This window comes from Rhinatrema bivittatum, chromosome 1, assembly GCF_901001135.1.
Source record: "Rhinatrema bivittatum chromosome 1, aRhiBiv1.1, whole genome shotgun sequence".
Classification (NCBI taxonomy): domain Eukaryota; kingdom Metazoa; phylum Chordata; class Amphibia; order Gymnophiona; family Rhinatrematidae; genus Rhinatrema; species Rhinatrema bivittatum.
Window position 1 is genome coordinate 654,273,134 of NC_042615.1, and position 14,808 is coordinate 654,287,941.

Here is a 14,808-nt window from a genome sequence, read left to right on the forward strand (position 1 = left end):
GGACGCGAGCTTATAAGGCGAAATCAACCAATCCAGACCGCTCACGTCATTCTCACGAATGACGTCAGTATCAAGTTTATCTTTGGCAAGGCTGTGGATTCTGGTGGAGCATGACGTCAGTATCAGGTTTGCCTTTACAGAAACACATTAAGTTCCAATTCAGCATTTAATCCATTTGGATGGAGAGTGCCTAAGAGATGTATCCACCTTTGTTCAGCTCTCAGAAGTTGTTTATCCAGATCTCCTCCACGCCAATGGGGCATTATCTGTTCCAATACACAGATCTGTAATTCTTCAAAACTGTGTTGTTTTTCAAGACAATGAGATACAATCGGTGCAGTTTCACATTGTGTAGTTAAACTTGAACGATGTTCAATAATATGAGTCTGGAGTTGCCTTGTAGTTTTGCCAACGTATGTCATTTTACATGGACATCGAATTATGTAAATAACACCTGCGGATCTACATGTGGTGTTTTGTCTTAACTGTACTGACATTGGTGGATTGTCAAATTCAATAACTGATGTCACGAGCATATTTATACATACAGAGCAGGCACCACATGCTGTATGTGAGCCAGTAGTTGGTTTAGATAAAGGGATGGTACAATCTGAATGCACAAGTTGGTCTTTCAAATTAGATCCTCTTGTGTATGTAAATCTAGGTCGTGATTGAAATTCACCATGATGTTGTAAAATTTGCCAATTCTGGTGAATAAGTTGCTGAAATGTAGATGCCTCTCAAAGGAGTGAACCATCATTTGTGGATGACTCATTTTCGCATGGAAACCTTGCATTTAGTGATACTGGTCGTGCAGATGGGGGAATTTCTGACATCCTTGCATCTGTCAGAGGCCTACCTTCATCTTCCCATCCTATTATAGCACCAAACGTTTCTGCATTTTGCGGTGTTGGGATGCCATTACCAGTTTTGAGTGCTGCCCTTTGGTCTAGTCATTGCTCATATAACTTTTTCCAAGGTTATGGTGGTAGTAGTGGCAAAGTTGAGAAAAGATGGAATACTGGTACACCCGTATTTGGATGACTGGCTGATTCGAGTCAAATCTCTGTAAGAGAGCAGCCTGGTGACCCGCAAGGTAATCTCCTTGTTGCAGGAGCTCGGTTGGGTGGTGAACCTGGCCTAGAGTAGTCTTCAGCCTTCTCAGTCATTGGAGTATCTAGGGGTTTGGTTCGACATGAGACAGGACAAAGTTTTCCGGCCAGACGTTCGAATTCTGAAATTGATATCTTCTGGTGAACACTATATGCCTGATTGTGTGGTCCTATGTATAGAAGCTCGGTTTAATGGCAGTGACCCTGGAAGTGGTACCATGGGCATGGGCACATATGTGTCCTCCTCAGCACTCCCTGGTATCTCTTTTTCCAGTTTCTATCCTCTGGATGTGCATGCCTGGGAGGCCGCAGCCTTTGCACGAGCGATGTTGACTGGACTGAGTGCAACCTCCCACCCTACTTGGGAGTAGCTTTGGTATATCCCACTGGTCCTGAATCCATCTGTCTACATGCTAGGAAATGGAGAAATTACTACTTACCTGATAATTTCGTTTTCCTTAGTGTAGACAGATGGACTCAGCTTTCCGCCCTCGGCTGCCGAATGATTGTGTCAGTGCTCCTCCTGTGGGGCTTCAGGTCCCATGGGATTACTGGTAAGTGTTCATACAGTCCCTAGATTGGGGTACATACATTCTTACTTGAGTTCAGTGTTTCTTATTGGTTGAGTTTAGTAATTGTTGACTGTTTTTAATCAAGTTTTTTGCTAGTCTGTCTACAGTTGCTTTTTAAGAGAATACTGGCAGGCTGAAGTCACTGCAGGAGTATATCTACTGTGACGTCAGCTTGCTCCATCTCCATCTGATGGCAGGGGAGCATAACCCAGTGGTCCTGAGTCCATCTGTCTACACTAAGGAAAACCAAATTACCAGGTAAGTAGTAATTTCTCCAAATTTTTAGTGGGGAGGGAGGCCTGGGCTGGCAGCGTTCAACCTCATGCATTATAGTGTGCTTTTTAAAGATTGGGCCCATTTCTTTGGTGCGTGGGGGAGGGGGGTTGACACAAGTGGGGGGAGTGGGCATCGGGCTGGAGACCTGCGACTTGTTGCCTTTCTTTTTTTTAAAGATGTGCTACTTGCCGGGATATCTCTGAATATTGGTTTCACAGATATTTGTAATTAATATGTTCTGAAGACTTGCAGCAAATGTCCTAGTGGTTGTGTTTTTTCATACCATATTATAAATAAGATTTTTATCTCTGATAGAGTTTAGATATTGTAAAACTGATCTCATATATTTGCTTTAAGCCAATTTCGTTACTATTCACTTTGACCCCAATTGTTCATAAATTGTGATGTGCCACATTTATATCTCCCCAGTTTTGTTCTGACCTCATGGAAGAACTTGATACATTGCTTCCACTGGCTCTAGCATGTAAAGATGATTTTCTTCAGTTAATTAGAGCAAACTTTGCAGAGGCCTGCTGCAAAGTGGCAACAGCTGTACTGGCAAGGCTACAGGAGAGGATCAGAGGGGTTCCAGCAGAAGCACCAGTGCAAAACATGTATGCTGTTCTCTCTACAGCAATATATGTTCTTCAGCATTTTACCCACTATGACAATTTGATGAGAGGGACAAGCAAAATGTGAGTTCTTTGTATATATGGTAACATTTGACCAGTGATGCCTAGGTCTGTATGCCAATGCCAGAAGTCTAAGAAGTAAGATGGGAGAGTTAGAGTGTATAGCAGCAAATGATGAGATTGACATAATTGGCATCACAGAGACTTGGTGGAAGAAGGATATCCAATGGGACAGTGTTATATCAGGGTACAAATTATATCACAATGATAGGGAGGATCAACTTGGTGCGGGTATGGCACTTTATGTCCAGGAGGGTATAGACTCCAACAGGATAAAGATCATACAAGAGACTAAATGCTCAATAGAATCTATATGGGTAGAAATTCCATGTGTGTTGGGTAAGAGTATAGTGATAGGAGTATACTACCGTCCACCTGGACAAAATGGTCAGACAAATGATGAAATGCTAAGAGAAATCAGGGAAGCTAACCAATTTGGCATTGCAATAATAATGGGAGATTTCAATTACCCCAATATTGACTGGGTAAATGTAACATCAGGACTTGCTAGAGACAAAGTTCCTGGATGTAATAAATGTCTGCTTCATGGAGCAATTGGTTCAGGAACCAACAAGAGAGGAAGCTATTTTAGATTTAATTCTTAGTGGAATGCAGGATTTGGTGAGAGAGATAACAGTGGTGGGGCCACTTGGCAACAGTGATCATAACATGATCAAATATAAACTAATAACTAATAAGTAAATCTGCAGCTCTAACACTAAACTTTCAAAAGGGAAACTTTGATAAAATGAGGAAAATAGTTAGAAAAAAATGGAAATGTGCAGCTGCAAAGGTTAAAAGTGTTCAACAGGCAAGGACATTGTTTAAAAATACAATCCTAGAGGTGCAATCCATATGTATTCCACACATTAAGAAAGGTGGAAGGAAGGCAAAACGATTACCGTCATGGTTAAAAGTTGAGGTGAAAGAGGCTATTTTAGCCAAAAAAAATCCTTCAAAAATTGGAAGAAGGATCCATCTGAAGAAAATAGGATAAAACATAAGCATTGTCAAGTTAAGTGTAAAACATTGATAAGACAGGCAAAGAGAGAATTTGAAATGAAGTTGGCCATAGAGGCAAAAACACATAATAAAAACTTTTTAAAATATATCCGAAGCAAGAAACCTGTGAGGGTTGGACCATTAGATGACCGAGGGGTTAAAAGGGCTCTTAGGGAAGATAAGGCCATTGCAGTAAGACTAAATGAATTCTTTGCTTCCATGTTTGCTAATGAGGATGTTGGGGAGATGCCAGTTCTGGAGATGGTTTTCAGGGGTGATGAGTCAAACGAACTGAACAAAATCACTGTGAACCTGGAAGATATAGTAGGTCAGATTGACAAACTAAAGAGTAATAAATCACCTGGACCGGATGGTATGCATCCTAGGGTACTGAAGGAATTTAAAAAATGAAATTTCTGATTTAATAGTTAAAATTTGTAACCTATCATTAAAATCATCTATTGTACCTGAAAACTGGAGAGTGGCCAAAGTAACCCCAATATTTAAAAAAGGCTCCAGGGGCGATCCAGGTAACTATAGACCAGTGAGCCTGACTTCAGTACCGGGAAAAATAGTGGAAACTATTCTCAAGATCAAAATCGTAGAGAATATAGAAAGACATGGTTTAATGGAACCCAGTCAACATGGATTTACCCAAAGGAAGTCTTGCCTAACAAATCTGCTTCATTTTTTTTGAAGGGGTTAATAAGCATGTGGATAAAGGTGAACCGGTAGATGTAGTGTATTTGGATTTTCCAAAGGCGTTTGACAAAGTCCCTCATGAGAGGCTTCTAAGAAAACTAAAGAGTTATAGGTTAAGAGGCGATATCCTTTCATGGATTACAAACTAGTTAAAAGAGAGGAAACAGAGATTAGGATTAAATGGTCAATTTTCTCAGTGGAAAAGAGTAAACAGTGGAGTGCCTCAGGGATCTGTACTTGGACCGGTGCTTTTCAATATATATATAAATGATCTGAAAAGGAATACGACAAGTGAGGTTATCAAATTTGCAGATGATATAAAATTATTCAGAGTAGTTAAATCACAAGCGGATTGTGATACATTACAGGAGGACCTTACAAGACTGGAAGATTGGGCATCCAAACGGCAGATGAAATTTAATGTAGACAAGTTCAAGGTGTTGCATATAGGGAAAAATAATCCTTGCTGTAGTTGCACGATGTTAGGCTCCATATTAGGAGCTACCACTCAGGAAAAAGATCTAGGCATCATAGTGGATAATTCTTTAAAATCGTCGGCTCAGTGTGCTGCAGCAATCAAAAAAAACAAACAGAATGTTAGGAATTATTAGGAAGGGAATGGTTAATAAAATGGAAAATGTCATCATGCCTCTATATCGCTCCATGGTGAGACCGCACCTTGAATACTGTGTATAATTCTGGTCGCCGCATCTCAAAAAAGATATAGTTACAGTGGAGAAGGTACAGAGAAGGGCAACCAAAATGATAAAGGGGATGGAACAGCTCCCCTATGAGGAAAGGCTGAAGAGGTTAGGGCTGTTCAGCTTGGAGAAGAGACGGCTGAGGGGGGATATGATAGAAGTTTTTAAGATCATGAGAAGTCTTGAACGAGTAGATGTGAATCGGTTATTTACACTTTCGAATAATAGGACTACTAGAGGGCATTCCATGAAGTTAGCAAGTAGCACATTTAAGACTAATCAGAGAAAATTATTTTTCATTCAACACACAGTAAAGCTCTGGAATTTGTTGCCAGAGGATGTGGTTCATGCAGTTAGTGTAGCTGGGTTAAAAAAAGGTTTGGATAAGTTCTTGGAGGAGAAGTCCATTAACGGCAATTAATCAGATTTACTTAGGGAATAGCCACTGCTATTAATTGCATCAGTCACTAACCAACCTCTTCCCTTTTAAACAATTCACCAACCTTAAACATATAAGGGAATACTTATTCGGTGGTAATCTTGTACGGAGGTTAGTATTGAGGACAACCGATTTACAGTTGGCCTTTCCTTAACCTCCGTCTATTGCTTTTTTATTAAATTCAAAAAAAATATTCAATTTTTTAGGTTTTTTCCAATTTTTCTTCTTAAAATCCCTTCTCCCCTGCTGCTTTTCCGACCCTTTTCAGTGTCTATTTTATACTTATCTAGGTCGTCGCTTGTGGCTTTAATTGATGTTTCACGGGTACGGAGCTGCACGTCCGACACGGGCCATGTTTCGGCACAGTGTGCCTGCTTCAGGGACTATGGGAGAATTTACTGTGTCCTGTATGGGTTCACAGCATTCACTTTGCTTTTTCAAGCTTCTTGTATCTAGCGTGCGACGCCTTCTTTACTTAGTAACTTACTAACCTCCATACAAGATTACCACCGAATAAGTATTCCCTTATATGTTTAAGGTTGGTGAATTAATTGCATCAGTAGCATGGGATCTTTTTAGTGTTTGGGTAATTGCCAGGTTCTTGTTGCTTGGTTTGGCCTCTGTTGGAAACAGGATGCTGGGCTTGATGGACCCTTGGTCTGACCCAGCATGGCAATTTCTTATGTTCTTAGGTATAAATGAATTAATTTCTCATTTTGATTTTGCTGTCTCTTTATGGCTTTGCTGAAAGCAACAATTTTGTATAGGCATTGCTTGCATTATGTATATTTCTATTGTGGAAATTCAATTTAGGGGTAATTTTCAATAGCATTACATGGATAAATGGTTTTTTTGTAAATTACTCAAGGAGTTGTATGTGTAAAAGTATGTGTGGAAGTGATTTCATGCATATTTTTATGTGTGCAGCGAAAAGGCTTTGTTGGGGGCAGAGTTAGGGTGAGAAATCGTTTTCGAAGTACATGTGTATATGTTTTCATGGACATTTACAGTTGCTCTCTAGCAAGTGTGAATGCACCACCTGTGGCACGCTAAGGTATGCACAGTCTCACTAAGTTTTGAAAGCGAACTTACATGCATAAGTCTGCTTTGAAAATTAGGGCTGTTATAAAATTATCCTCCCTATATTTAGTTCAAAAAAGGCACTTAAATATTGACTAAAAAAATTCACTAGGTCAAAATGTTATCTTCAAGTGTGTAGCATTGAAGTATAGCAATGCTGAGAAAACATTTGTGAACTCCATGTATAATAATGGAAATTATAAGTTATTATCATAATACTCTTGTTTAATTGAAACCAGTCTATTGTTATGCAATAAAAAGAGTATATATTAAACCATTCTCTATTTCTTGAGACACAGTAATGTACAAAGTAGGAACAATAAGACAAATTAGAGTGTATGAAATAGTAAGTGAACCCCTAGTTTCCATAGTACAATTAATTGGTAATTAGAATTGGATGCTTAAATAAATGGGTAACAAGTAAATCACAGTTCAGAGTAAATAGGCACAACTGAGTTTGGGCTTCCTGTCCCTTATAATGATCCAAAACATTTTGAGTTTGGTCTTTACCATAAACGTTAGTGGGAACTCATCATGCCACAATCAAAAGAAATTTGAGGACCTATGGAAAGGAGTAGTTGATGTTGATCTGCTGGACTGGGTTTCAAGATTATTTCTAAACATTTGGGGCTCCACTGTCAGACAGACAGTCTACAAATGGAAAAAAAAAAAGAATTCTACAGTGACTACCCATGAGTAGGTCATCCTGCTAAGATCACCACAGAAGCAAACTGGAAAATCATTCACAAAGTCACAAAGAACCCTAGACTAACATCTAAAGATCTATAGTTTTCTCTCTCTGAGGCTGATGTGATGGTTCATACATTAACCATTAGGAAAAAACTTAATTGGATTGATGATGATAGGAGAATAACTGGGAAGAAACTACGCTTTCTAAAAAGATCATTGCTGCCAGAGTTAGTACTAGGCTTTTTGCTGCCCTGTGCAAACTTTGATTGTGCTGCCCCTGCCTGGTTCTGTTTTCTAACACTTAGGTTTAAGCATTTTTCCAATAACCAAACATACAAAAGAAATATAGGGGGGGGAGGTCAGTGCAGAATCTTTCCTTATACACTTCACCATACAAAAAAAAATACAGTGGACCCATGACTTACGAACTTAATTGGTTCCAGAGGGCTGGTTGTAACTCAAGTTGGTTGCAAGTCAAGACTATTTTTTCCATAGGAAATAATGGAAATACCCATAATGCGTTCCAAACCTCCCAAAAGAACCCCTTACCTAATCATTTCTATAATAAAAAATGGTTGTATAATATCTGTTATTACCAGAAACACCAATAATCTCCTGGTGTACTCACCAAAAAGTTATAAAATGTGCCTAGCCTACCAGAAACAACAATTTTACCTCCTCCACCAGTTCCTTTATGATATCTGCATATGGACTCTCTACCTGGGTAACATCAAGCTAGGTTGAGAGAACATTGCACAAATCTCATCTTTGGGTGAGTTTCCTCACTCTGATGGTCATCAAATCTTCACAAGAGTGCACTGTTCTGCTCGTACGTCACACTCTGCATGTCAAAGTGGCCCCTAATCCCTTAACCAATACCTCTAGTAACTAGGTGGGCCTCATATAGGGGTATAAATACCTACCTGGCATGAGGGCATTATGGCTAGTCTCTCTCTCTCCCTCTCTCTCTCAACACAAACTCCCTCCACTACAGGCACAAAATCCTGCAAAAAGAAGGAAATATGCAGCAGGACATATGCAGCAAGCCTTAAACCTGCCTTACCGTAGCATTACAAATTTGCACTATTCACATATCAACAACTCTACTTCTGAAAGGGCATCACTGCAAAGATTACATCGGGCTCTGAAAAAAAAATCATTTCTTCTCCCAGGCTCAAATCCTTACCCAGCTCACTCTTCCTTATTCAACTCTATTCCCAGCTTACTTCCCCCATTCCCAGGCTCAACCCCTCTCTCAATTAAATGCCCAGTTTTTCCCTGCTCTATGCCCCCTCCCTCTTATCCATTCCCTGCCCAGTTTGTTTCTGCTCTGTACCCCCTCCCTCCGCTTAATGCCCTGCCTTGCCCAGTTTGTTCCTTGCCATGTTCCCCCTCCCTCCATAGCTCTACTCAATGCTCTGCCCAATTTGTTCCCTTGTGAGGCTGGAAAATTGGGCATCAAAATGGCAGATGAAATTTAATGTGGACAAGTGCAAGGTGATGCATGTAGGGAAAAATAACCCATGCTATAGTTACACTATGTTAGGTTCTATATTAGGTGCTACTACCCAAGAAAGAGATCTAGGAGTCATAGTGGATAACACATTGAAATCGTTGGTTTAGTGTGCTGCGGCAGTCAAAAAAGCAAACAGAATGTTGGGAATTATTAGAAAGGGAATGGTGAATAAAATGGAAAATGTCATAATGTCTCTGTATCGCTCCATGGTGAGATCGCACCTTGAATAGTGTGTACAATTCTGGTTGCCGCATCTCAAAAAAGATATAATTGCGATGGAGAAGGTACAGAGAAGGGCTACCAAAATGATAAAGGGAATGGAACAGCTCCCCTATGAGGAAAGACTAAAGAGGTTAGGACTTTTCAGCTTGGAGAAGAGACGGCTGAGGGGGGATATGCTAGAGGTGTTTAAAATCATGAGAGTTCTAGAACGTGTAGATGTGAATCGGTTTTTTACTCTTTCGGATAATAGAAAGACTAGGGGGCACTCCATGAAGTTAGTATGTGGCACATTTAAAACCAATTGGAGAAAGTTCTTTTTCACTCAACGCACAATTAAACTCTGGAATTTGTTGCCAGAGGATGTGGTTAGTGCAGTTAGTATAGCTGTGTTTAAAAAAGGATTGGATAAGTTCTTGGAGGAGAAGTCCATTACCTGCTATTAAGTTCACTTAGAGAATAGCCACTGCCATTAGCAATGGTAACATGAAATAGACTTAGTTTTTGGGTACTTGCCAGGTTCTTATGGACTGGATTGGCCACTGTTGGAAACAGGATGCTGGGCTTGATGGACCCTTGGTATGACCCAGTATGGCATTTTCTTATGTTCTTATGTAACATTAGTAATAAAAACTACAAATCAAATCTAAAAAAAAAGAAATAAAAAAATAACGAAATACAGATAAAAATCAAAGCAGATGTCAAATACACATATTCTGGCTGATTTAGTTAACAATCCACTGTGAAAAAGCCTGTACAAACAAATAAGATTTTAGTGCTTTCCTAAATTTAAAAAAATCTTTCTCAAGATGAATATTAAGAGGTAAAGAGTTCCAAAGGTGAGGAGATAGGTAAGAAAAACAAAATACAGGTGAGCTTCCAAACGAATATTCCGACTAGAAGGTAGCACAAAATGTTCTTGTGAAGACTGAAATTGATGATAAGGAAGACAGGGAGAAATTGCAGAAGCAAGATAAGAAGGACTACCTCACCTCAAAGCTTAAAAATAAGGCATCTAATTTTAAATAAGACACGAAAAAATGCTGGAAGCCAATGTAAATTAAACAGCCGAGGGGTGACGATTATATTTAGATCTGTGAAAAATGAATTTAGCAGCTGTGTTTTGTGCCAATTGAAGTCATTTAAGCTGAGTTGTAGATAGACCATGTAACAATGCATTACAGTAATCAAGCCTAGAGTTAACAAAGGCATAAGTTAGAATTTTTAGATCAGAACTATCCCAAAATGGCTGGAGATGACATATAAATCTGAGAAAAAAATAAACAGACTTAAGCACCTTGGAAACATGATGAGAAAAATTGAGTTAGTTGTCAAAAAAAATAGTTATCTCTGTTACCTGTGAACCGGAGTGATATGTATTGTATACAGGAACTCCCGGTATATAAAAACCAAAAATAAATAAATAAAATAAAAGTGAAGGCTAGTGTAGTAATTGTATTTTTAATTAGAATAACGCAACCTGCCAGCTTTGGAATTGGAAGAGCAAAAGAAAGAGATGTGCGAGTGAATCAAATTGGTTAAGATTTTGAAGGATTGACCTTCAACTTGGAGGAGTGTAACCAGCCTGAGAATTTAGAAAGATAGTTATTGAATTCTGACAGACTGTGTCAGTAGATGAGAATTTAACACTAGCAAGAATCTGATTATTATCAGCATAAAAGTTCCCTGAGAAACCCAAACTCTGAATTAGAGTAGCAAGAGGAGAGAGATATAAATTGAAAAGTATGGGAGAAAGAATAGAGCCTTGAGGGACACCACTAAGAAGTGGGATTGAAGCTGAATGCTTAGAATTCCAGTTTACACTATAAGGGGTAGATTTTAAAAGGTGCGCGCGCTACCCGGCGAGCACACATGTACGCCTGATTTTATAACATGCGCGCGTAGGCCCGCACATGTTATAAAATCCAGGGTCAGAGCGCAAGAGGGTGTACAATTGTGCACCTTGCGCGCGCTGAGCTCGTTCCGAGCCGTGCTGCCTTCCCCCGTTCCCAACCCTCCACTCCACCTTCCCTTCTCTTCCCCTACCTCCCTCGCCCTTTCCTTACTACCTTTTTTGTATTCTTTTTTTTGTTTTCAAAACTGAATTCAAACCTGGGGCTGAAGTAAGTTGTGCGCGCCGGCCGACTGCTGGCGCGCGGCCATTTGCCGCTCTGCCTGGACCCTCTGACCCCACCCCTGCCCCCTTCCCGCCCCTTTAGTAAAGCCCCAGGACTTACACGCATCCCGGGGCTTTACACTCATCGCCGGGCCTTTTGAAAATAGGCCCGGCCCGCGTAACCCCCCCTACACGTGTAGGGCTTTTAAAATCCGGCTCTAAGCATGTTGTTCTAAAAAAGATTTGAACCATTACAATGAATTTTTCCTGACCCCACAATCACAGTTAATTTAGCAGGAGCTGATGATCTATATCAAAGGCGCACAGAGGTCAAGACAAACAAGAAGAGCTGTGTCACCTCTTTCCAAACTGGTCAATACAGTAAAGTGCGGCCGTGGTTACCCTGCTCCTAACCCGCTTTCTACTCACTTTTCGGCTGCGTTAGTCCAACCCGCGATACACTATCCCCTTTAACCCATTCTTACCGCCTCTTTAAATCACCGGGTAACCCCTTCCGCCCGTGACATGTATATTAGATGTAAACGATCGAATTAGCTATTCCCTCCCATACAGTAACGCGCGCCCCATCTATCGCTTTTTTACCCTGCCATTTTGCCGCGCGTTTAACCTGCTAACTTACTGCCTACCCTTACCCGTGCGTTAGAGGCAGGGGTAAGGGTATGCGGCAAACTTTCCCCCAGCCCTCGCTCACCTGCCCTGGCCGCGTCCATGGGTGCTGGTCTCCGGGGCAGCCCCAGTCCTCTCTCCCCTCCTCCCGAAGCAACGAAAGCGAGAAAAATCAAAAAAGCGACTATTCCAAAACGAGCTGCTACGATTAGCAGATTTTCATGTTTGCTTTTTTTCAGTTTCCATGTTTGATAAATTAATGGTCCAAAGCATATTGCAGTATCAAATTCCCGTCTGTCTCAACAACACCTACTATTTCTCTTACAATGGGTAGCAAAGACTTCTCTAAAGTAAGAAGCATATTTCTCTCAACATAGAAAATGATAGTGAAGAAAGCAAAATCTAAGTTTCACTTAAAAGTTTAAGCGAAAAAAAAAAAAAGTAGCAACGAAGCGACTTACTTTTCTTGCAGCCCTCCTCCGGAGAAGGACGTCGGCGGAGACGGACCGTGGCTCCCCCGCCTCCCAAAGGCAGCTGCTGTCGAAGATGGATGCCTGCACGGGCGAAAGCGGCCCCTGTGCGTGCAATTGGGCCGCTCAAGGCGTGACGTCACGACGTTTGGTGTCACGGCATGTGACGTCACGTCTTGACCGGCCAAATTGCACGCACAGGGGCCGCTTTCGCCGCCGGCTGCCCCCCGGGAGGCAGGGGAGCCGCGGTCCGTCTCCGCCGATGTCCGTCTCCGGAGGAGGGCTGCAAGAAAAGTAAGTCGCTTCGTTGCTTTATACTTTATGTCGTTTCACCAGTCCTCTTTCCCCCCCTCCCTGCGCCTTGCTTCAGGAGGAGGGGAGAGAGGACTGGCAATCCCGAGCGTAGGAGAACCGTCCACTTTCTGGTACCTGTCGTTTCAAATGTCATTTGAAATGACAGATACCAGCGTGTCCGTGAAGCGTTAGGCCAGCGCACCCAGGATACTGTATAGCGCTCTATACAGTAAAATGGGTTGCGTGGGCCTAACGCTTCACGGGCACTTCTGGGACGCGGCTTGCATTTGCAAGCTATTTAAATACAGTATCGAGCGGTAGGTGAGCCGGACTGTGCGTGTGGCAACCGCGGGTGCGCCCGGCACTAACGCAGCTCTTCCTACCGCTCCTTACTGTATCGGCCTGAAAGACAGGTAAGAGCTGTTTCAGTACTATGACCCTTTCTATAGCCGGACTGCTTAGGATGAAGAGCCATAGTTTTTGAGAGAAATGCTGATAGTCGAGATTGAACTACTTTCTTGCCTTCCCTATGCCCCTCCCTCCACTCAATGCCCTACCCAGTTTGTTTCCCTCCCCATGCCCTCTCCCTCCACTCAATGTCTTGCCCAGTTTGCTCCCTGCCCATACCTCTTCCCCCAGTTCAATGAACTGCCAAGTTTGCTCTCTGCCCCCTTCCTCTCTCCCTCCCTCCCTCAGCTCAATTCTCTGTTTGCTTCAGGTTACCTTTTCCAGCTCCAAGCAGGCTAACACTCTCCTCTGCCCCTCTCTTCTGCCCAAAGCAAAGCTGCTGCTGTGCTATCTTCCTCCTCTTTGCTACTTGCTGCGACTCCCAGTCCATTGCAGGTTGACACAGGTCACACAGTGCAGCTTCCTTCTAACTAGCCCCTCCCCACCTGGAAACTTTTGTTGCTACTACTTCTGCCTTGTTTTTGGCCAGCCTCTGCGCAGATGAGTTGTGCCTCTCACCCTCTCCTGCTGTTGCAGCCCCTGCCAGTTCCAGCCATTGGCTGCGTGAGAGGTCAGTGGGGCCAGGTGGGCCAGCCACCATCACAGAGTTGAAGGAGGGAGCTGAAATTATAATAATAAAAAAAAAAAGCCGGCTGTCGCTGTCAGGTCCTGCGTCTCTGTTCCTCTCAGTGCCTTCTCTTGCTAAGCCGCACCATGGATTCATCATCTGCTGGCCCAGCTGCTGCTCATATAAGAAATTCTTCTTTTTTTTTTTCTTGTTTAGACACTTACTATGCCAGCACAGCGTGTGTTCCCCCTCCCCCCAGGCTTTGAATCAATTTTTTAGTGCACACTGCCACCTGCACTTAGTCTGCCACTGCTTCTGCTCCTGGCTGCTTGCAGCACTCCACCAGGTCACCAGCCAGCCGGTCTGGCACAGCCACTGCCCTAAGTGTGCTGCCCCATGCAAATGCATGGTATGCACACCCTGTCACACCGGGCCAGATTGCTGCACATCTCAGGTTCTCCAAAGAGCATCTGGATGACTGACAAATCTTGTGGAATAATGTTCTCGGCACAGATGTGTCAAAATTGAAACTTTTGGTCATAATAAACCAAACACTGCCTCCCAAAGTAAGAATCTCATCCTGACTTGAGGTGTGGGACAGCTTTGCTGCATCAGGACCTGGAAGGCTTGCCATGATTGATGGAACCATGAATTCTGTTTTATATTAGAAAATTTTAGATGAGAATGTCAGGCCATCATCCTTGAGCTTAAGCTGAGCTGCAACTGGGTCATGCAGCAAGACAATGACCTTAACATTCAAGTAAATCTACTACAGAATGACTGAAAAAAAAAGAGATTTTGTGTTTTGGATTGGTCAAGACAAAGTCCTGACTTTAACCCTAATGAAATGTTGTGGCAAGGCCTGAAGTAAGTTGTTCATGCAAGGACACCACCAAATGTCACAGAGTTGAAACAGTTCTGTATGGATGAACAAGCTAAAATTCCCAAGGGTGAAATGAGAGACTGATCACAAGTTACAGTAAATGTTTAGCTGAACTTTTTACTGCTCAGAAATTCCACTAGTTACATACTTTTTCAAACAAGCATATTCATTGTTGAATCTTTTTGTTGAATGAATAAATTAAAATACATCCTTTTTGACAGTTATTTATTCATTGGAGTTATCTTTCTTTCTTTCTTTATCATGGTTTACATTAGGATCTAATAATGTTTTGAGTATAAATTCAGCTAAAATACATACCAATCTAAGAGTCTTACAAACCTTTTCTCAGCATTGTATGCCAGAAGAAAAATATTATGATTTTAAAATTGTTTTCTCTGAAGT

The 14,808-nt window shown here is 41.8% G+C and overlaps 1 protein-coding gene across 4 annotated transcripts in view; it reads left to right on the top strand.

Moving 5' to 3' along the window:
• The window catches only part of KIAA0825 (KIAA0825 ortholog), a 1,025,579-nt gene that overhangs the window by 310,195 nt on the left and 700,576 nt on the right, over positions 1 to 14,808 (top strand). For all 4 annotated transcript variants that reach the window (XM_029573181.1, XM_029573174.1, XM_029573199.1 and 1 more), the window contains one exon: positions 2,390 to 2,655. In XM_029573181.1, the coding sequence (XP_029429041.1) occupies positions 2,390 to 2,655 (266 nt within the window). The remainder of the gene's footprint in view (positions 1 to 2,389; positions 2,656 to 14,808) is intronic.